The sequence below is a fragment of the Cherax quadricarinatus genome, chromosome 84 (genome assembly GCF_038502225.1).
Source record: "Cherax quadricarinatus isolate ZL_2023a chromosome 84, ASM3850222v1, whole genome shotgun sequence".
In the NCBI taxonomy this organism is placed as follows: Eukaryota; Metazoa; Arthropoda; class Malacostraca; order Decapoda; family Parastacidae; genus Cherax; species Cherax quadricarinatus.
The window spans coordinates 16,309,460-16,333,303 of NC_091375.1; the positions used below are offsets into that span (position 1 = coordinate 16,309,460).

A 23,844-nucleotide genomic window follows, 5' to 3' on the forward strand; every position below is an offset into this window, starting at 1 on the left:
TGATTACTATAATAATAAAAATAACGTTAATTATGTCACGGGTGTTTGGGAAATCTTCACAAAGCTCTTAAGTGTAAATGTATAGTACGAAGTTGAGCTGACAGTATCAGCTGCTCGGGCACTCCGCCGCTGGAATATGAGGTAGTTTCAGTCTTGAGACAGAGGAATTTGTGCCACATGTATATCAGGCTACACCCTCACAGAGCCACACCAACCCCAGGCCACACCTCATGTCATGGTTCATTATGAACATGATATGACAAAGTAGCTAGCTAGCTAGAGGTAATGCAAACATCTCCGCCAAACGTTGAATGTTCAGTTTCATTTTACTGTCTAGTAATACTGATGTTTTAATATCAATGTCGATCCATCAACGTTGTCCTCGTTGACAGTCGCTTCACTACGCTCATCACTCCATCATTGACTCAGGTCATTGATATTCTTTTGAGACTCTTCTTCCACGTGTCAGCACGACAGTGTCCAATGTCATGTCGACACTGTTATATTTTCTTTTACACTTTGGTCCCCGTGACAGTGCTCTCTTCAACTACTTCCCTCCAGTGTCTCCATCCATTAGTGACCCCGTGAGTGTCCTTGTGACAGTGTCCTTATCATAATGTCTTAGTGATATTCGTGGCAGTGTTCTCATTACTTCTTTGTCCTTGTAACAATGTCCTCATCACTCGGCCACAACACTATCACAGTTTTAAGACAGTCAGTATCTTTGCACACACAAGCACGTAGATCTACGTACGTGCAGGTATGTAGTCATATACACACAGGTACGCAGACCTACGCACACAGGTACGCAGCATATAGTATATAAAAGATGGAACTTCAATGGTACGCTTGCTCAGGCCAGTATATTAGAGAGCCGCCTCCCTCTCTCCTTGTTTTTTTCGGGATAGAAAGTTGGCACTACCGTTTAACGAGCGCCAAAGCTGGCACCCACAGTTTATGGGTCCCCCTTGTTGGGCCCCCAGAGTTTATTGGGGGCTTTAATTGGCACGAAAACGTTAAGTTAGTGCCGATGATGGCACCCACAGTAACAAATTACGAAGTTGACACTTTACATCACGTCAAGTGAGGTTCAGGGCCAGAGAGCAGAGGCAGAGAGTAAGATGAAAGTTGCCACTAGCGGTGTGTGGAAGATGGTGAAGGTATGGGCTTCGTGGTGGTGTTGATGGTGGGTGTGAGCACTGCTGGCGGAGAAGGAGTGGGCGGCGGCCGTAACATTAAGACGGATGAGGGCGGCGTCGGCGTCCTTCTGGCTGGCGGCTACTACGACCCATCTGCCGGCGTCACTGGTGCGGACACCCACGATGGTCAACACAGTGTAGAGGCAGCCTCCTATCTCCCCTTCCTGTGTAACAAGATGCACCAACGTATCAGCAAGTTTATGTCATTATTCACCCGAAAAATAAACATAGAAATAAATGACAAATGCAATGTACGAAGGTAATTAGTACAGGCGAAGCAGTTCATGTAAATAATGTAGAGCAGACAGCTGACAACACTGGAACAGTATCTAGGGAAGGTGCGTAAAGTAGCTGAAAATATAGTGAATTGTAAATGAGGAATGAGATTGTTGTCTATGGTGCAAAACTTGAGAGGAGATGTAATATGAGAACCAGGAAGTATTGTGTTAGATAATGTCGAGTGTAACTTTACAGAAGCTGAGACTTACTGCAATCACCCGCATCATCAATCTTTTTCTATTGAACCTCTCGTGCATTGACGGATATACAAAACACATTCAGCTTGACTGGGAAAATATATCTAACTTTCTACTGTCTCCGGCATAATATCCGCGAAGTGTCGGTAATATAGTGTTGCACAGCACAAGTCTTATTTAACTTTATACCATCAGTAATATGAAAGCTAACTTTTATTCCCACTATGTAACTCATATAGCGTAGGGTGCTATTATTATTATTGCGTTCAAGGTAGAGTGCTAAATCCGTATGGTTCAAGAGCACCTGGGGAATTTGAAATCAGAAGTAATTAGTTTGATGCCGGTAAAGAACTCTAACAAGAGTCCTTTCCCGGCATCAGGGAACCTCCCTGGAGGGAATATATCAGGGAACCTCCCTGGAGGGAATATATCAGGGAACCTCCCTGGTGGGAATATATCAGGGAACCTCCCTGGAGGGAATATATCAGGGAACCTCCCTGGAGGGAATATATCAGGGAACCTCCCTGGAAGGAATGTATCAGGGAACCTCCCTGGAGGGAATATATCAGGGAACCTCCCTGGAGGGAATATATCAGGGAACCTCCCTGGAGGGAATATATCAGGGAACCTCCCTGGAGGGAATATATCAGGGAACCTCCCTGGAGGGAATATATCAGGGAACCTCCCTGGAGGGAATATATCAGGGAACCTCCCTGGAGGGAATATATCAGGGAACCTCCCTGGAGGGAATATATCAGGGAACCTACATGGAGGGAACATATCAGGGAACCTCCCTGGAGGGAATATATCAGGGAACCTACATGGAGGGAACATATCAGGGAACCTCCCTGCAGGGAATATATTAGGGAACCTCCCTGGAGGGAATATATCAGGGAACCTCCCTGGAGGGAATATATCAGGGAACCTCCCTGCAGGGAACATATCAGGGAACCTTCCTGGAGGGAACATATCAGGGAACCTCCCTGGAGGGAACATATCAGGGAACCTCCCTGGAGGGAATATATCAGGGAACCTACATGGAGGGAACATATCAGGGAACCTCCCTGGAGGGAATATATCAGGGAACCTACATGGAGGGAACATATCAGGGAACCTCCCTGGAGGGAATATATCAGGGAACCTACATGGAGGGAACATATCAGGGAACCTCCCTGGAGGGAACATATCAGGGAACCTACATGGAGGGAACATATCAGGGAACCTCCCTGGAGGGAACATATCAGGGAACCTACATGGAGGGAACACATCAGGGAACCTCCCTGCAGGGAACATATCAGGGAACCTACATGGAGGGAATATATCAGGGAACCTCCCTGGAGGGAATATATCAGGGAACCTCCCTGGAGGGAATATATCAGGGACATGGAGGGAACATACAGGGAACCTCCCTGGAGGGAACATATCAGGGAATGGAGGGAATATATCAGGGAACCTACATGGAGGGAACATATCAGGGAACTGGAGGGAATATATCAGGGAACATATCAGGGAATCAGGGAACCTGGAGGGAATATATCAGGGAACCCATATGGAGGGAACATATCAGGGAACCTACATATCAGGGAACCTCCCTGGAGGGAATATATCAGGGAACCTCCCTGGAGGGAATATATCAGGGAACCTCCCTGGAGGGAATATATCAGGGAACCTACATGGAGGGAATATAGCGCAAGGTTAACAGTGCACTGATAATGCATCATATTTCATCCACATAAAAGTGTACAAGTCTCTCTCCCTTTATAATCTGTTACTTGTAAAACAAGCAAGACAAACATAGTTGTGAGTCTCACCGTGAGGTTGTGTGCCCGGAACCTGTCTCTTGTAGTGCCGGCCACCAGGGGCGGTAGGTGGGCGGGCGGCAGCCAGGTGACGGAGGTGGGCGGTGGGCGGCCACACACATAGGCGGCCAGTGCAGTGGTTCGCCCACCCATGGAAAGCACTGTCGTGTTGACAGCCTCCACCATCACTCCTCCTGTGATGACAACAATCACACTTCTGTTAGTAACTGTAGTGACTGTGATAACCACAGCCACACCTCTGTTAGTAACTGTGATAACCACAACCACACCTCTGTTAGTAACTGTGATAACCACAACCACACCTCTGTTAGTAACTGTGATAACCACAACCACACCTTTGTTAGCAGGTGTAGTGACTGATAACCACAACCATACCTCTCTAGTAACTGTAGTGACTGTGATAACCACAACCACACCTTTGTTAGTAGCTGACATAACCACAAACACACCTCTCTAATAACTGTAGTGACTGTGATAACCACAACCACACCTCTGGTAGTAACTGTAGTGACTGTGATAACCACAACCACACCTCTGTTAGTACTACAGTGACTGATAACCACAACCACACCTCTTAGTAACTGTAGTGACCCCCAGTCAGTGTTGGACAGTTTCACTTGTAGACAGAAAGACAGACACATCTTGAGTACATACACACGCTGAGCACGGACAGTTATGCAGACACAGCGAAGAGGACAAATACCCAGGTAGAAGAAAGGATGTACTTGTGATTTATCTGTGAGAGTTTTTGAGAGCCCTTCCATCCCTGCAGTGACGCCTGAGACCAGACTATCACATCGACCATCCCTGCAGTGACGCCTGACACCAGACTATCACATCGACCATCCCTGCAGTGACGCCTGACACCAGACTATCACATCGACCATCCCTGCAGTGACGCCTGAGACCAGACTATCACATCGACCATCCCTGCAGTGACGCCTGAGACCAGACTATCACATCGACCATCCCTGCAGTGACGCCTGAGACCAGACTATCACATCGACCATCCCTGCAATGACGCCTGAGACCGGACTATCACATCGACCATCCCTGCAGTGGCGCCTGAGACCAGACTATCACATCGACCATCCCTGCAGTGACGCCTGAGACCAGACTATCACATCGACCATCCCTGCAGTGACGCCTGACACCAGACTATCACATCGACTATCCCTGCAGTGACGCCTGAGACCAGACTATCACATCGACCATCCCTGCAGTGACGCCTGAGACCGGACTATCACATCGACCATCCCTGCAGTGACGCCTGAGACCAGACTATCACATCGACAATCCCTGCAGTGACGCCTGAGACCAGACTATCATACCGACCATCCCTGCAGTGACGCCTGAGACCAGACTATCACATCGACCATCCCTGCAGTGACGCCTGAGACCGGACTATCACATCGACCACCCCTGCAGTGACGCCTGAGACCAGACTATCACATTGACCATCCCTGCAGTGACGCCTGAGACCAGACTATCACATGGACCATCCTGGCAGTGAAGCCTGAGACCAGACTATCACATGGACCATCCTGGCAGTGACGCCTGAGACCAGACTATCACATCGACCATCCCTGCAGTGACGCATGAGACCAGACTATCATACCGACCATCCCTGCAGTGACGCCTGAGACCGGACTATCACATCGACCATCCCAGCAGTGACGCCTGAGACCGGACTATCACATCGACCATCCCGGCAGTGAGGCCTGAGACCAGACTATCCCGTGTACCACCTGGTCAACCACACTGTTTGTGCTAGCGGCCCACACAGACCTTGCAATAAGAAAGCTGTACAGATAAATTCTTTCTATATTTTTTCTCATATATAAAAAAAATAAAAACCAGAAAAAATCGGGTGTTAATGTTTAGGTTTAAGAATAATAGACTTAACTATTTTCGGCTCACCTTGTGGGATTAGTCCCGCGTCATGGGCGTGGAAGGAGGCGTTGTGGGCGTGGGTGTAGCAATGTGGGCGGCTGTCGTCCGGCGGGGTGGTCTTCCTCAGCAGCTGTGGGGTGTGGGCGGACACCACACCCACCCGACCCTCACCTAGCAGACACACCCACAGTGATTAATGTGGGAACTTTAACAGCACAGGTGTGGCACTGTCAGCACAGGTGTGGCACTGTCAGCAGTGTCAGCACAGGTGTGATACTGTCAGCAGTGCCAGCACAGGTGTGATACTGTCAGCAGTGTCAGCACAGGTGTGATACTGTCAGCAGTGTCAGCACAGGTGTGATACTGTCAGCAGTGTCAGCACAGGTGTGATACTGTCAGCAGTGCCAGCACAGGTGTGATACTGTCAGTAGTGCCAGCACAGGTGTGATACTGTCAGTAGTGCCAGCACAGGTGTGATACTGTCAGCAGTGTCAGCACAGGTGTGATACTGTCAGCAGTGTCAGCACAGGTGTGATACTGTCAGTAGTGCCAGCACAGGTGTGATACTGTCAGTAGTGCCAGCACAGGTGTGATACTGTCAGTAGTGCCAGCACAGGTGTGATACTGTCAGCAGTGCCAGCACAGGTGTGATACTGTCAGCAGTGTCAGCACAGGTGTGATACTGTCAGCAGTGTCAGCACAGGTGTGATACTGTCAGCAGTGCCAGCACAGGTGTGATACTGTCAGTAGTGCCAGCACAGGTGTGATACTGTCAGCAGTGCCAGCACAGGTGTGATACTGTCAGTAGTGCCAGCACAGGTGTGATACTGTCAGTAGTGCCAGCACAGGTGTGATACTGTCAGTAGTGCCGTATATAACCACAATACCCAGCACTAATACACAACAGTACTTTCACTCTCACAGAACATTACAAGAGTACTTTCACTCACAGAACATTACAAGAGTACTTTCACTCACAGAACATTACAAGAGTACTTTCACTCACAGAGAATATAACAGTACTTGCACTCACACAGAACATTACAAGAGTACTTTCACTCACAGAACATTACAAGAGTACTTTCACTCACAAAACATTACAAGAGTACTTTCACTCACAGAGAACATAAGAGTACTTGCACTCACACAGAACATTACAAGAGTACTTTCACTCACAGAGAACATAAGAGTACTTGCACTCACACAGAACATTACAAGAGTACTTTCACTCACAGAGAACATAACAGTACTTGCACTCACACAGAACATTACAAGAGTACTTTCACTCACAGAGAACATAACAGTACTTGCACTCACACAGAACATTACAAGAGTACTTTCACTCACAGAGAACATAACAGTACTTGCACTCACACAGAACATTACAAGAGTACTTTCACTCACAGAGAACATAACAGTACTTGCACTCACACAGAACATTACAAGAGTACTTTCACTCACAGAACATTACAAGAGTACTTTCACTCACAGAACATTACAAGAGTACTTTCACTCACAGAACATTACAAGAGTACTTTCACTCACAGAGAACATAACAGTACTTGCACTCACACAGAACATTACAAGAGTACTTTCACTCACACAGAACATTACAGGAGTACTTTCACTCACAGGACATAACAGTACTTTCACTCAGAACATTACAAGAGTACTTTCACTCACACAGAACATTACAGGAGTACTTTCACTCACAAAGAACATTACAAGAGTACTTTCACTCACACAGAACATTACAAGAGTACTTTCACTCACAGAGAACATAACTGTACTTGCACTCACACAGAACACTACAAGAGTACTTTCACTCACAGAGAACATAACAGTACTTGCACTCACACAGAACATTACAAGAGTACTTTCACTCACAGAACATTACAAGAGTACTTTCACTCACAGAGAACATAACAGTACTTGCACTCACAGAACATTACAAGAGTACTTTCATTCACAGAACATTACAAGAGTACTTTCACTCAGAACATTACAAGAGTACTTTCACTCACAGAGAACATAACAGTGCTTGCACTCACACAGAACATTACAAGAGTACTTTCACTCTCACAGAACATTACAAGAGTACTTTCACTCACAGAGAACATAACAGTACTTGCACTTACAGAGAACATTACAAGAGTACTTTCACTCACAGAGAACATAACAGTACTTGCACTCACACAGAACATTACAGGAGTACTTTCACTCACAGGACATAACAGTACTTTCACTCAGAACATTACAAGAGTACTTTCACTCACAGGACATAACAGTACTTTCACTCAGAACATTACAAGAGTACTTTCACTCGCAGAGAACATAACAGTACTTGCACTCACACAGAACATTACAAGAGTACTTTCACTCGCAGAGAACATAACAGTACTTGCACTCACACAGAACATTACAAGAGTACTTTCACTCACAGAACATTACAAGAGTACTTTCACTCACAGAGAACATAACAGTACTTGCACTCACAGAACATTACAAGAGTACTTTCACTCACAGAACATTACAAGAGTACTTTCACTCGCAGAGAACATAACAGTACTTGCACTCTCACAGAACATTACAAGAGTACTTTCACTCACAGAACATTACAAGAGTACTTTCACTCACAGAGAACATAACAGTGCTTGCACTCACACAGAACATTACAAGAGTACTTTCACTCACAGAGAACATAACAGTACTTGCACTCACAGAGAACATTACAAGAGTACTTTCACTCACAGAGAACATAACAGTACTTTCACTCACACAGAACATTACAGGAGTACTTTCACTCACAGGACATAACAGTACTTTCACTCAGAACATTACAAGAGTACTTTCACTCGCAGAGAACATAACAGTACTTGCACTCACACAGAACATTACAAGAGTACTTTCACTCACAGAGAACATAACAGTACTTGCACTCACACAGAACATTACAAGAGTACTTTCACTCACCGAGAACATTAATAAAGACTGAATGGGAGGAGAAGTGACCGAAGGTATGAGTAGTCGCACACTTGTACCAGCCTCGGTCCTCACTACCCGCACGGGTTATGTTAAGCCACTCGTCCGTTGATGCTACTTCCGTTGATCCTCCCTCCGTCTCTGTTAACCCAACACAACGTCACGTCACGTCACGTCACGTCACAACAATTACATTAGTTACTCTTGTACAGGACAATGTAATACTAACACTTAGTATTATTATTATTTGTAATATTATTACTATTGTTATTATAGTTATTAATATTATTATCAGTATTATTATTATTCTTGGTATTATTTATATTTAATTAATGGGAAGCTGAATCTAACCTTTGACCCAGGTGGTAGTGACCTTTGACCCAGGTGGTAGTGACCTTTGACCCAGGTGGTAGTGACCTTTGACCCAGGTGGTAGTGACCTTTGACCCAGGTGGTAGTGACCTTTGACCCATGTGGTAGTGACCTTTGACCCAGGTGGTAGTGACCTTTGACCCAGGTGGTAGTGACCTTTGACCCAGGTGGTAGTGACCTTTGACCCAGGTGGTAGTGACCTTTGACCCATGTGGTAGTGACCTTTGACCCATGTGGTAGTGACCTTTGACCCAGGTGGTAGTGACCTTTGACCCAGGTGGTAGTGACCTTTGACCCAGGTGGTAGTGACCTTTGACCCAGGTGGTAGTGACCTTTGACCCATGTGGTAGTGACCTTTGACCCAGGTGGTAGTGACCTTTGACCCATGTGGTAGTGACCTTTGACCCATGTGGTAGTGACCTTTGACCCAGGTGGTAGTGACCTTTGACCCATGTGGTAGTGACCTTTGACCCAGGTGGTAGTGACCTTTGACCCAGGTGGTAGTGACCTTTGACCCAGGTGGTAGTGACCTTTGACCCAGGTGGTAGTGACCTTTGACCCAGGTGGTAGTGACCTTTGACCCATGTGGTAGTGACCTTTGACCCAGGTGGTAGTGACCTTTGACCCAGGTGGTAGTGACCTTTGACCCAGGTGGTAGTGACCTTTGACCCAGGTGGTAGTGACCTTTGACCCAGGTGGTAGTGACCTTTGACCCAGGTGGTAGTGACCTTTGACCCATGTGGTAGTGACCTTTGACCCAGGTGGTAGTGACCTTTGACCCATGTGGTAGTGACCTTTGACCCATGTGGTAGTGACCTTTGACCCAGGTGGTAGTGACCTTTGACCCAGGTGGTAGTGACCTTTGACCCAGGTGGTAGTGACCTTTGACCCAGGTGGTAGTGACCTTTGACCCAGGTGGTAGTGACCTTTGACCCAGGTGGTAGTGACCTTTGACCCAGGTGGTAATGACCTTTGACCCAGGTGGTAATGACCTTTGACCCAGGTGGTAATGACCTTTGACCCAGGTGGTAATGACCTTTGACCCAGGTGGTAATGACCTTTGACCCAGGTGGTAATGACCTTTGACCCAGGTGGTAATGACCTTTGACCCAGGTGGTAGTGACCTTTGACCCAGGTGGTAGTGACCTTTGACCCAGGTGGTAGTGACCTTTGACCCAGGTGGTAGTGACCTTTGACCCAGGTGGTAGTGACCTTTGACCCAGGTGGTAATGACCTTTGACCCAGGTGGTAATGACCTTTGACCCAGGTGGTAATGACCTTTGACCCAGGTGGTAATGACCTTTGACCCAGGTGGTAATGACCTTTGACCCAGGTGGTAATGACCTTTGACCCAGGTGGTAATGACCTTTGACCCAGGTGGTAGTGACCTTTGACCCAGGTGGTAATGACCTTTGACCCAGGTGGTAATGACCTTTGACCCAGGTGGTAATGACCTTTGACCCAGGTGGTAATGACCTTTGACCCAGGTGGTAATGACCTTTGACCCAGGTGGTAATGACCTTTGACCCAGGTGGTAGTGACCTTTGACCCAGGTGGTAATGACCTTTGACCCAGGTGGTAATGACCTTTGACCCAGGTGGTAATGACCTTTGACCCAGGTGGTAATGACCTTTGACCCAGGTGGTAATGACCTTTGACCCAGGTGGTAATGACCTTTGACCCAGGTGGTAATGACCTTTGACCCAGGTGGTAATGACCTTTGACCCAGGTGGTAGTGACCTTTGACCCAGGTGGTAATGACCTTTGACCCAGGTGGTAATGACCTTTGACCCAGGTGGTAGTGACCTTTGACCCAGGTGGTAATGACCTTTGACCCAGGTGGTAATGACCTTTGACCCAGGTGGTAATGACCTTTGACCCAGGTGGTAATGACCTTTGACCCAGGTGGTAGTGACCTTTGACCCAGGTGGTAATGACCTTTGACCCAGGTGGTAATGACCTTTGACCCAGGTGGTTCCGACCTTTGACCCAGGTGGTAATGACCTTTGACCCAGGTGGTAATAACCTTTGACCCAGGTGGTAATGACCTTTGACCCAGGTGGTAGTGACCTTTGACCCATGTGGTACTGACCTTTGACCCAGGTGGTACTGACCTTTGACCCAGGTGGTAATGACCTTTGACCAAGGTGGTAATGACCTTTGACCCAGGTGGTTCCGACCTTTGACCCAGGTGGTACTGACCTTTGACCCAGGTGGTAATGACCTTTGACCCAGGTGGTACTGACCTTTGACCCAGGTGGTAATGACCTTTGACCCAGGTGGTAATGACCTTTGACCCAGGTGGTAGTGACCTTTGACCCAGGTGGTAATGACCTTTGACCCAGGTGGTTCCAACCTTTGACCCAGGTGGTACTGACCTTTGACCCAGGTGGTAATGACCTTTGACCCAGGTGGTACTGACCTTTGACCCAGGTGGTAATGACCTTTGACCCAGGTGGTAATGACCTTTGACCCAGGTGGTAATGACCTTTGACCCAGGTGGTTCCGACCTTTGACCCAGGTGGTTCCGACCTTTGACCCAGGTGGTAATGACCTTTGACCCAGGTGGTAATGACCTTTGACCCAGGTGGTAATGACCTTTGACCCAGGTGGTTCTGACCTTTGACCCAGGTGGTACTGACCTTTGACCCAGGTGGTAATGACCTTTGACCCAGGTGGTAATGACCTTTGACCCAGGTGGTAATGACCTTTGACCCAGGTGGTAATGACCTTTGACCCAGGTGGTACTGGCCTTTGACCCAGGTGGTAATGACCTTTGACCCAGGTGGTAATGACCTTTGACCCAGGTAGTAATGACCTTTGACCCAGGTGGTACTGGCCTTTGACCCATGTGGCACTGACCTTTGACCCAGGTGGTACTGACCTTTGACCCAGGTGGTACTGACCTTTGACCCATGTGGTACTGACCTTTGACCCAGGTGGTACTGACCTTTGACCCATGTGGTACTGACCTTTGACCCAGGTGGTACTGACCTTTGACCCATGTGGTACTGACCTTTGACCCAGGTAGTACTGACCTTTGACCCATGTGGTACTGACCTTTGACCCATGTGGTACTGACCTTTGACCCAGGTGGTACTGACCTTTGACCCAGGTGGTACTGACCTTTGACCCAGGTAGGGATGGAGGGAGGGTTGGCATCAACATGACACAAGAGGAAGACACTGGATCCTTCCCTCACAGGAGAACCCCAGGCTGGCCACCGACGCAACCGGAAGTCTGGTGAATCTGTAGAGAGAGAGAGAGAGAGAGAGAGAGAGAGAGAGAGATAAGAGACGATTGTTTTCTGTATTACTTAGAGTGTGGTGTGAGCTTTGTCTCATACACTGCAGTAGAAGCAAGGAAGATAATGCTAATAACATTACACAATTAACGTCTGATGTACACTACTCTCTCTCTCTCTCCCATTTTAATCTGGTCAATTACCTGTGTAATATTATATTGACCTGGTATTGTTGTGAGTGCTGTCTGAGGCGAGGTAATGTTGCACACTTCTCTCCCAGCCACCACCTTAACACCACCACAATATACTGAAGCTACACTATGCAAGTAATGGTACAGTACACTTCACAATGCAGTAATGGCACAGTACACTGTACGATACCCTGACGGTACAGTACACTGTACAATACCCTGACGGTACAGTACACTGTACAATACAATGACGGTACAGTGCACTGTACGATACCCTGACGGTACAGTGCACTGTACGATACCCTGACGGTACAGTACACTGTACAATACAATGACGGTACAGTACACTGTACAATACAATGACGGTACAGTGCACTGTACAATACAATGACGGTACAGTACACTGTACGATACCCTGACGGTACAGTACACTGTACAATACAATGACGGTACAGTGCACTGTACAATACAATGACGGTACAGTACACTGTACGATACCCTGACGGTACAGTACACTGTACAATACAATGACGGTACAGTGCACTGTACAATACAATGACGGTACAGTACACTGTACAATACAATGACGGTACAGTACACTGTACAATACAATGACGGTACAGTGCACTGTACAATACAATGACGGTACAGTACACTGTACAATACAATGACGGTACAGTGCACTGTACAATACAATGACGGTACAGTACACTGTACAATACCCTGACGGTACAGTACACTGTACAATACCCTGACGGTACAGTACACTGTACAATACAATGACGGTACAGTACACTGTACAATACAATGACGGTACAGTACACTGTACAATACAATGACGGTACAGTACACTGTACAATACAATGACGGTACAGTGCACTGTACAATACAATGACGGTACAGTACACTGTACAATACAATGACGGTACAGTACACTGTACAATACAATGACGGTACAGTGCACTGTACAATACAATGACGGTACAGTACACTGTACGATACCCTGACGGTACAGTACACTGTACAATACCCTGACGGTACAGTACACTGTACAATACAATGACGGTACAGTACACTGTACAATACAATGACGGTACAGTACACTGTACAATACAATGACGGTACAGTACACTGTACAATACAATGACGGTACAGTACACTGTACAATACAATGACGGTACAGTACACTGTACAATACAATGACGGTACAGTACACTGTACAATACAATGACGGTACAGTACACTGTACAATACCCTGACGGTACAGTACACTGTACGATACCCTGACGGTACAGTACACTGTACAATACAATGACGGTACAGTACACTGTACAATACAATGACGGTACAGTACACTGTACAATACAATGACGGTACAGTACACTGTACAATACAATGACGGTACAGTACACTGTACAATACAATGACGGTACAGTACACTGTACAATACAATGACGGTACAGTGCACTGTACAATACAATGACGGTACAGTACACTGTACAATACAATGACGGTACAGTACACTGTACAATACCCTGACGGTACAGTGCACTGTACAATACAATGACGGTACAGTACACTGTACAATACAATGACGGTACAGTACACTGTACAATACAATGACGGTACAGTACACTGTACAATACAATGACGGTACAGTACACTGTACAATACAATGACGGTACAGTGCACTGTACAATACAATGACGGTACAGTACACTGTACAATACAATGACGGTACAGTACACTGTACAATACCCTGACGGTACAGTGCACTGTACAATACAATGACGGTACAGTACACTGTACAATACAATGACAGTACAGTACACTGTACAATACAATGACGGTACAGTACACTGTACAATACAATGACGGTACAGTACACTGTACAATACAATGACGGTACAGTGCACTGTACAATACAATGACGGTACAGTACACTGTACAATACAATGACGGTACAGTGCACTGTACAATACAATGACGGTACAGTGCACTGTACAATACAATGACGGTACAGTACACTGTACAATACAATGACGGTACAGTACACTGTACAATACAATGACGGTACAGTACACTGTACAATACAATGACGGTACAGTACACTGTACAATACAATGACGGTACAGTACACTGTACAATACAATGACGGTACAGTACACTGTACAATACAATGACGGTACAGTACACTGTACAATACAATGACGGTACAGTACACTGTACAATACAATGACGGTACAGTACACTGTACAATACCCTGACGGTACAGTACACTGTACAATACAATGACGGTACAGTACACTGTACAATACAATGACGGTACAGTACACTGTACAATACAATGACGGTACAGTACACTGTACAATACAATACAGTAATGACGGTACAGTACACTGTACAATACAATGACGGTACAGTACACTGTACAATACAATGACGGTACAGTACACTGTACAATACAATGACGGTACAGTACACTGTACAATACAATGACGGTACAGTACACTGTACAATACAATGACGGTACAGTACACTGTACAATACAATGACGGTACAGTACACTGTACAATACAATGACGGTACAGTACACTGTACAATACAATGACGGTACAGTACACTGTACAATACCCTGACGGTACAGTACACTGTACAATACAATGACGGTACAGTACACTGTACAATACAATGACGGTACAGTACACTGTACAATACAATGACGGTACAGTACACTGTACAATACCCTGACGGTACAGTACACTGTACAATACAATGACGGTACAGTACACTGTACAATACAATGACGGTACAGTACACTGTACAATACAATGACGGTACAGTACACTGTACAATACAATGACGGTACAGTACACTGTACAATACCCTGACGGTACAGTACACTGTACAATACAATGACGGTACAGTACACTGTACAATACAATGACGGTACAGTACACTGTACAATACAATGACGGTACAGTACACTGTACAATACCCTGACGGTACAGTACACTGTACAATACAATGACGGTACAGTACACTGTACAATACCCTGACGGTACAGTACACTGTACAATACAATGACGGTACAGTACACTGTACAATACAATGACGGTACAGTACACTGTACAATACAATGACGGTACAGTACACTGTACAATACAATGACGGTACAGTACACTGTACAATACCCTGACGGTACAGTACACTGTACAATACAATGACGGTACAGTACACTGTACAATACAATGACGGTACAGTACACTGTACAATACAATGACGGTACAGTACACTGTACAATACCCTGACGGTACAGTACACTGTACAATACAATGACGGTACAGTACACTGTACAATACCCTGACGGTACAGTACACTGTACAATACAATGACGGTACACCGCTCCCCGAGAGCCTAAATCCCCGCTCACTACAATCTTATTATCATTAATGTGATTAGATTTTCTTACCCACTTTCCCTACGCTCTCTCTTTTTTCTCTCTCTGTTTCTCTCCCTCAATACTGTAATCTCTCTGTTTTTCAGTCTAGAAATGACACCTGTCTTTTTTTGCTTGCATTATGTGTTATCATGTCATATAAGTGTAGTTGATTTGTAAGACTGTTAATGTCACTTCAACCCGTGTTGAGGGCCGTGTAATGTGCTGTACATCTGCAGGTGGTGACCATCTATTGTCACCTTAGTGTATATCCGTTCTTCAGTGCTTCTTGTCTACCACTGGGTCACCCCCTTTCCCTTCCCCCCACACAAACCAACACACTTTACACATTGTAAGTAACAAACGTAGTTACACACTTTAGGACCACTCTGTAGGCCACTTATACGTTAGGGCCACTCTGTAGGCCACTTATACGTTAGGGCCACTCTGTAGGCCACTTATACGTTAGGGCCACTCTGTAGGTCACTTAAACTTTAGGACCACTCTGTATTAGTTCTACAGAGGATACATGTGAACAACTGTACCTGAGAGAAGTGCTAGTGACCTGAACATGCGAACAACTGTACCTGGGAGAAGTGCTAGTGACCTGAACATGCGAACAACTGTACCTGGGAGAGGTGTTAGTGACCCGAACATGTGAACAACTGTACCTGGGAGAAGTGTTAGTGACCCGAACATGCGAACTGTACCTGGGAGAGGTGTTAGTGACCTGAACATGCGAACAACTGTACCTGGGAGAGGTGTTAGTGACCTGTACATGTGAACAACTGTACCTGGGAGAAGTGTTAGTGACCCGAACATGTGAACAACTGTACCTGGGAGAAGTGTTAGTGACCCGAACATGTGAACAACTGTACCTGGGAGAGGTGTTAGTGACCTGAACATGTGAACAACTGTACCTGGGAGAGGTGTTAGTGATATGAACATGTGAACAACTGTACCTGGGAGAGGTGTTAGTGATATGAACATGTGAACAACTGTACCTGGGAGAGGTGTTAGTGATATGAACATGTGAACAACTGTACCTGGGAGAAGTGTTAGTGACCTGAACATGTGAACAACTGTACCTGGGAGAAGTGTTAGTGACCTGAACATGTGAACAACTGTACCTGGGAGAGGTGTTAGTGACCTGTACATGTGAACAACTGTACCTGGGAGAAGTGTTAGTGACCCGAACATGTGAACAACTGTACCTGGGAGAAGTGTTAGTGACCTGTACATGTGAACAACTGTACCTGGGAGAAGTGTTAGTGACCTGTACATGTGAACAACTGTACCTGGGAGAGGTGTTAGTGATATGAACATGTGAACAACTGTACCTGGGAGAGGTGTTAGTGACCCGAACATGTGAACAACTGTACCTGGGAGAAGTGTTAGTGACCTGTACATGTGAACAACTGTACCTGGGAGAGGTGTTAGTGATATGAACATGTGAACAACTGTACCTGGGAGAAGTGTTAGTGACCCGAACATGTGAACAACTGTACCTGGGAGAAGTGTTAGTGACCTGAACATGTGAACAACTGTACCTGGGAGAAGTGTTAGTGACCTGAACATGTGAACAACTGTACCTGGGAGAAGTGTTAGTGACCTGAACATGTGAACAACTGTACCTGGGAGAGGTGTTAGTGATATGAACATGTGAACAACTATACCTGGGAGAAGTGTTAGTGACCCGAACATGTGAACAACTGTACCTGGGAGAAGTGTTAGTGACCTGAACATGTGAACAACTGTACCTGGGAGAAGTGTTAGTGACCTGAACATGTGAACAACTGTACCTGGGAGAAGTGTTAGTGACCTGAACATGTGAACAACTGTACCTGGGAGAGGTGTTAGTGATATGAACATGTGAACAACTGTACCTGGGAGAAGTGTTAGTGACCCGAACATGTGAACAACTGTACCTGGGAGAAGTGTTAGTGACCTGAACATGTGAACAACTGTACCTGGGAGAGGTGTTAGTGATATGAACATGTGAACAACTGTACCTGGGAGAGGTGTTAGTGATATGAACATGTGAACAATTGTACAAGTCAAGTCGAAGTGTTTGTCAAATAAGGAATTTTGTAATTTAGATTTCCTAGAGTACTGTATGATGGTGTCCATCGTGAAGGTCATGTTAGGTCATGTTAGGTCGTGTAAGGTCATGTTAGGTCATGTTAGGTCGTGTAAGGTCATGTTAGATCATGTAAGGACGTGTATCCTTCCAGTGTTTGTTGGAACAGAGTCGTGAGTGTGTTTAATCTCAGGACGATACACTCGCACCAGACACTTTTCACCGGGGACACCACCACACCGGGGACACCACACTGAGGACACCATCACACTGGGGACACCACCACACTGGGGACACCACACTGAGGACACCATCACACTGGGGACACCACCACACTGTGGACACCACACTGAGGACACCATCACACTGGGGACACCACCACACTGGGGACACCACACTGAGGACACCATCACACTGGGGACACCACCACACTGGGGACACCACACTGAGGACACCATCACACTGGGGACACCACCACACTGTGGACACCACACTGAGGACACCATCACACTGGGGACACCACCACACTGGGACACCACACTGAGGACACCATCACACTGGGGACACCACCACACTGGGGACACCACCACACTGGGGACACCACCACACCGGGGACACCACCACACCGGGGACACCACCACACTGGGGACACCACCACACTGTGGACACCACATTGGGGACACAACCACACTGGGACACCACCACACTGGAGACACCACCACACTGGGGACACCACCACACCGGGGACACCACCACACTGGGGACACCACCACACTGGGGACACCACCACACTGGGGACACCACCACACTGGGGACACCACCACACTGGGGACACCACCACACTGGGGACACCACCACACTGGGGACACCAGCACACTGGGGACACCAGCACACTGGGGACACCAGCACACTGGGGACACAACCACACTGGGGACACCACCACACTGGGGACACAACCACACTGGGGACACAACCACACTGGGGACACCACTACACTGGGGACACCACCACACTGGGGACACAACCACACTGGGACACCATCACACTGGGGACACCACCACACTGGGGACACCACCACACTGGGGACACAACCACACTGGGGACACAACCACACTGGGGACACAACCACACTGGGGACACAACCACACTGGGGACACAACCACACTGGGGACACCACCACACTGGGGACACCACCACACTGGGGACACCACCACACTGGAGACACAACCTCTTATTCGACAAACAACCTTAACTTGACAGTTGTTCATGTGTTAGTGCCACTCTCACCTCTCCCATGGTGTTAGTGCCACTCTCACCTCTCCCATGGTGTTAGTGCCACTCTCACCTCTCCCATGGTGTTAGTGCCACTCTCACCTCTCCCATGGTGTTAGTGTCACTCTCACCTCTCCCATGGTGTTAGTGCCACTCTCACCTCTCCCATGGTGTTAGTGCCACTCTCACCTCTCCCATGGTGTTAGTGCCACTCTCACCTCTCCCATGGTGTTGGTGCCACTCTCACCTCTCCCATGGTGTTAGTGCCACTCTCACCTCTCCCATAGTGTTAGTGCCACTCTCACCTCTCCCATGGTGTTATTGCCACTCTCACGTCTCCCATAGTGTTAGTGCCACTCTCACCTCTCCCATGGTGTGTGCCACTCTCACCTCTCCCATGGTGTTAGTGCCACTCTCACCTCTCCCATAGTGTTAGTGCCACTCTCACCTCTCCCATGGTGTTAGTGCCACTCTCACCTCTCCCATGGTGTTAGTGCCACTCTCACCTCTCCCATGGTGTTAGTGGCACTCTCACCTCTCCCCTGGGGTTAGTGCCACTCTCACCTCTCCCATGGTGTTAGTGCCACTCTCACCTCTCCCATGGTGTTAGTGCCACTCTCACCTCTCCCATGGTGTTAGTGCCACTCTCACCTCTCCCATGGTGTTAGTGCCACTCTCACCTCTCCCATGGTGTTAGTGCCACTCTCATCTCTCCCATGGTGTTAGTGCCACTCACCTCTCCCATGGTGTTATTGCCACTCACCTCTCCCATGGTTTTAGTGCCACTCTCATCTCTCCCATGGTGTTAGTGCCACTCACCTCTCCCATGGTGTTAGTGCCACTCTCACCTCTCCCATAGTGTTAGTGCCACTCTCACCTCTCCCATAGTGTTAGTGCCACTCTCACCTCTCCCATAGTGTTAGTGCCACTCTCACCTCTCCCATGGTGTTATTGCCACTCTCACGTCTCCCATAGTGTTAGTGCCACTCTCACCTCTCCCATGGTGTGTGCCACTCTCACCTCTCCCATGGTGTTAGTGCCACTCTCACCTCTCCCATAGTGTTAGTGCCACTCTCACCTCTCCCATGGTGTTAGTGCCACTCTCACCTCTCCCATAGTGTTAGTGCCACTCTCACCTCTCCCATAGTGTTAGTGCCACTCTCACCTCTCCCATAGTGTTAGTGCCACTCTCACCTCTCCCATAGTGTTAGTGCCACTCTCACCTCTCCCATAGTGTTAGTGCCACTCTCACCTCTCCCATAGTGTTAGTGCCACTCACCTCTCCCATAGTGTTAGTGCCACTCTCACCTCTCCCATAGTGTTAGTGCCACTCTCACCTCTCCCATGGTGTTAGTGCCACTCACCTCTCTCATAGTGTTAGTGCCACTCTCACCTCTCCCATAGTGTTAGTGCCACTGTCAACTCTCTCATGGTCCTAACGACCAATATCTACCTATATTTACCATGTACTCTAGAGACTTAAATAAGACCTTTATCACCAAGAAAAACTGTCTCCACTAAATATTTATTTTACCTTTGAGGATGTAGCAGTTTGTGGGTATTTTGCACTCGTACTCGCAGACTCTCACTGCAGGTCGCTCACTCACACGTTGCAACGATTACTTGTACTCATATTGTAGTGATTCTTAACCACGGGTGGATGTATATTCACTTGTGAGTACAAGAGTGAACTTTAGGAACTGAACACACACGCTGGGAGGATCACTTACACTCAATATTAAGCCTTAATGACACAGGTAATGGCACTGGTAGTGCCGGGTGGGTAACACACGCTGGGACTATCACTTACACTCAATATTAAGCCTTAATGGTACTCGTAGAGGCACTGGCAGTGCGGGGTGAGTGACCATGCAGGCAACAGTGGTGTTGTGGTGTTGCTTGTCCACGGTATTCAGTGTCATGTTGCTCACGGTGTAGAACACTCCCTCTGTCTCCCTCCACTCGGAGCGAACCTGCGCCACAACACAACACGGGTTAAAGAACAAGGTCGCTTCTTTAAGTGCTGGAGCGGCTGGCTTACAACAGAATAGACCAGGGTTAGATATCCAGGCGGCGCTACACTTGTGGAAAACTCTCCTTACACATGCTTACCCTAATAAGTTAGGAGAAAATAGGTACTTAAGTGTTAGTAGACTTGGATACAGCAACAGCAGCAGCCTCGGGGAGCACTGGTATACCTTAGATAGGACTACACGTTAATGAAGGTAGTGTACAACTGTGAGAGTGCAGATGAGAGAATACAGGTGTGAGAGTACAGCTGTTAGTGGGCCAGCTGTTAACAGTTTAGCTGTTTGCAGTCCAGCTGTTAGTAGGCCAGTTGTTAGCAGTCCAGCTGTTAGGCCAGCCGTTAGCAATCCACCTGTTAGCAGTCCAGTTGTTAGCAGTCCAGCTGTTAGCAGTCCAGCTGTTAGTGGGCCAGCTGTTAGCAGTTCAGCTGTTAGTGGGCCAGCTGTTAGCAGGCCAGCTGTTAGTGGGCCAGATGTTAGCAGGCCAGCTGTTAGTGGGCCAGCTGTTAGCAGTCCAGCTGTTAGTAGGCCAGCTGTTAGCAGTCCAGCTGTTAGCAGGCCAGCTGTTAGTGGGCCAGCTGTTAGCAGGCCAGCTGTTAGTGGGCCAGCTGTTAGCAGGCCAGCTGTTAGTGGGCCAGCTGTTAGCAGGCCAGCTGTTAGTGGGCTAGCTGTTAGCAGTCCAGCTGTTAGTAGGCCAGCTGTTAGCAGTCCAGCTGTTAGCAGGCCAGCTGTTAGTGGGCCAGCTGTTAGCAGTCCAGCTGTTAGTGGGCCAGCTGTTAGTGGGCCAGCTGTTAGCAGGCCAGCTGTTATTGGGCCAGCTGTTAGCAGTCCAGCTGTTAGTAGGCCAGCTGTTAGTGGGCCAGCTGTTAGCAGGTCAGTTGTTAGTGGGCCAGCTGTTAGCAGTCCAGCTGTTAGTAGGCCAGCTGTTAGCAGTCCAGCTGTTAGTGGGCCAGCTGTTAGCAGGCCAGCTGTCAGTGAGCCAGCTGTTAGTGGGCAAGCTGTTAGCAGTTCAGCTGTCAGCAGTCCTGCTGTTAGTGGGCCAGCTGTTAGCAGGCCAGCTGTTAGCGGTCAAACCATTGTCAGCAAGCAATTAGCACTTTTAATTATAGATGATATAAAGTTATATAATTAATATTATCAGAATATTACACCTGTATAATTAACGGTAATAATATAACATGGAATTAAAGAAGGGAACTAGGGAGGGAGGGTGATAGACAGGGATGGAGGGAAATAAGACATTAGGTGGGTAGGTAGAGTGAAGGAACTTACCTGGCTGGAGGGAGTAACATCGTGAGTGGCCAGGAGCCAGGTGATGGAAGGGGAGGGGTTACCACCCTCCACTACACAGTGGAGGGTAATGGAGTTACCCTCCCGGGTTGTGAGTCTGGCGTCCAGTGCTAGTTGAGCCCCAGCGTACATCAGGAACGGCCGCTCAGGTGCAACTGAGAGTACATACACTATTACCACCACACAACTGAGAGTACATATACTAATATTACCACCACACAACTGAGAGTACATACACTATTACCACCACACAACTGAGAGTACATACACTATTACCACCACACAACTGAGAGTACATACACTATTACCACCACACAACTGAGAGTACATACACTATTACCACCACACAACTGAGAGTACATACACTAATATTACCACCACATAACTGAGAGTACATACACTATCACCACACAACTGAGAGTACATATACTAATATTACCACTACACAACTGAGAGTACATATACTAATGTTACCACTACACAACTGAGAGTACATACACCAATGTTACCACTACACAACTGAGAGTACATATACTAATGTTACCACTACACAACTGAGAGTACATATACTAATGTTACCACTACACAACTGAGAGTACATATACTAATGTTACCACTACACAACTGAGAGTACATACACCAATGTTACCACTACACAACTGAGAGTACATACACCAATGTTACCACTACACAACTGAGAGTACATATACTAATGTTACCACTACACAACTGAGAGTACATACACTAATGTTACCACTACACAACTGAGAGTACATACACTAATGTTACCACTACACAACTGAGAGTACATACACTAATGTTACCACTACACAACTGAGAGTACACACACTAATCTTACCACTATACAACTAAGAGTACATACACTAATATTACCACTATACAACTAAGAGTACATACACTAATATTACCACAACACAACTGAGAGTACATACACTAATATTACCACAACACAACTGAGAGTACATACACTAATATTACCACAACACAACTGAGAGTACATACACTAATATTACAACACAACTGAGAGTACATACACTAATATTACAACACAACTGAGAGTACATACACTAATATTACAACATAACTGAGAGTACACACACTAATATTACCACAACACAACTGAGAGTACATACAACTGAGAGTACACACAGTAATATTACCACAACACAACTGAGTACATACAACTGAGAGTATACACACTAATATTACCACAACACAACTGAGTACATACAACTGAGAGTACACACACTAATATTACCACAACACAACTGAGTACATACAACTGAGAGTACACACACTATTACCACAACACAACTGAGAGTACAAACAACTGAAAGTACATACACTAATATTACAACACAACTGAGAGTACATACAACTGAGAGTACATACACTAATATTACCACAACACAACTGAGTACATACACTAATGTTACAACACAACTGAGAGTACATACAACTGAGAGTACACACACTAATATTACCACAACACAACTGAGTACATACACTAATGTTACAACACAACTGAGAGTACATACA

The 23,844-nt window shown here is 46.8% G+C and overlaps 1 protein-coding gene across 2 annotated transcripts in view; it reads right to left on the reverse strand.

Annotated features, from left to right (window-relative positions):
• Positions 1 to 307: 307 nt before the first annotated feature.
• Positions 308 to 23,844, reverse strand: part of tei (teiresias) — a 104,059-nt gene continuing 80,522 nt past the window's right edge. Inside the window, exons 6-12 of one of the 2 annotated variants that reach the window (XM_070103220.1) lie at positions 22,267 to 22,439; positions 20,778 to 20,940; positions 11,868 to 11,990; positions 8,362 to 8,511; positions 5,416 to 5,559; positions 3,487 to 3,668; positions 308 to 1,363 (exon numbers count right to left, since the gene is read on the reverse strand). In XM_070103220.1, the coding sequence (XP_069959321.1) occupies positions 1,091 to 1,363; positions 3,487 to 3,668; positions 5,416 to 5,559; positions 8,362 to 8,511; positions 11,868 to 11,990; positions 20,778 to 20,940; positions 22,267 to 22,439 (1,208 nt within the window). In that variant the 3' untranslated portion in view covers positions 308 to 1,090. The remainder of the gene's footprint in view (positions 1,364 to 3,486; positions 3,669 to 5,415; positions 5,560 to 8,361; positions 8,512 to 11,867; positions 11,991 to 20,777; positions 20,941 to 22,266; positions 22,440 to 23,844) is intronic. The other variant, XM_070103221.1, reaches the window with a different exon arrangement.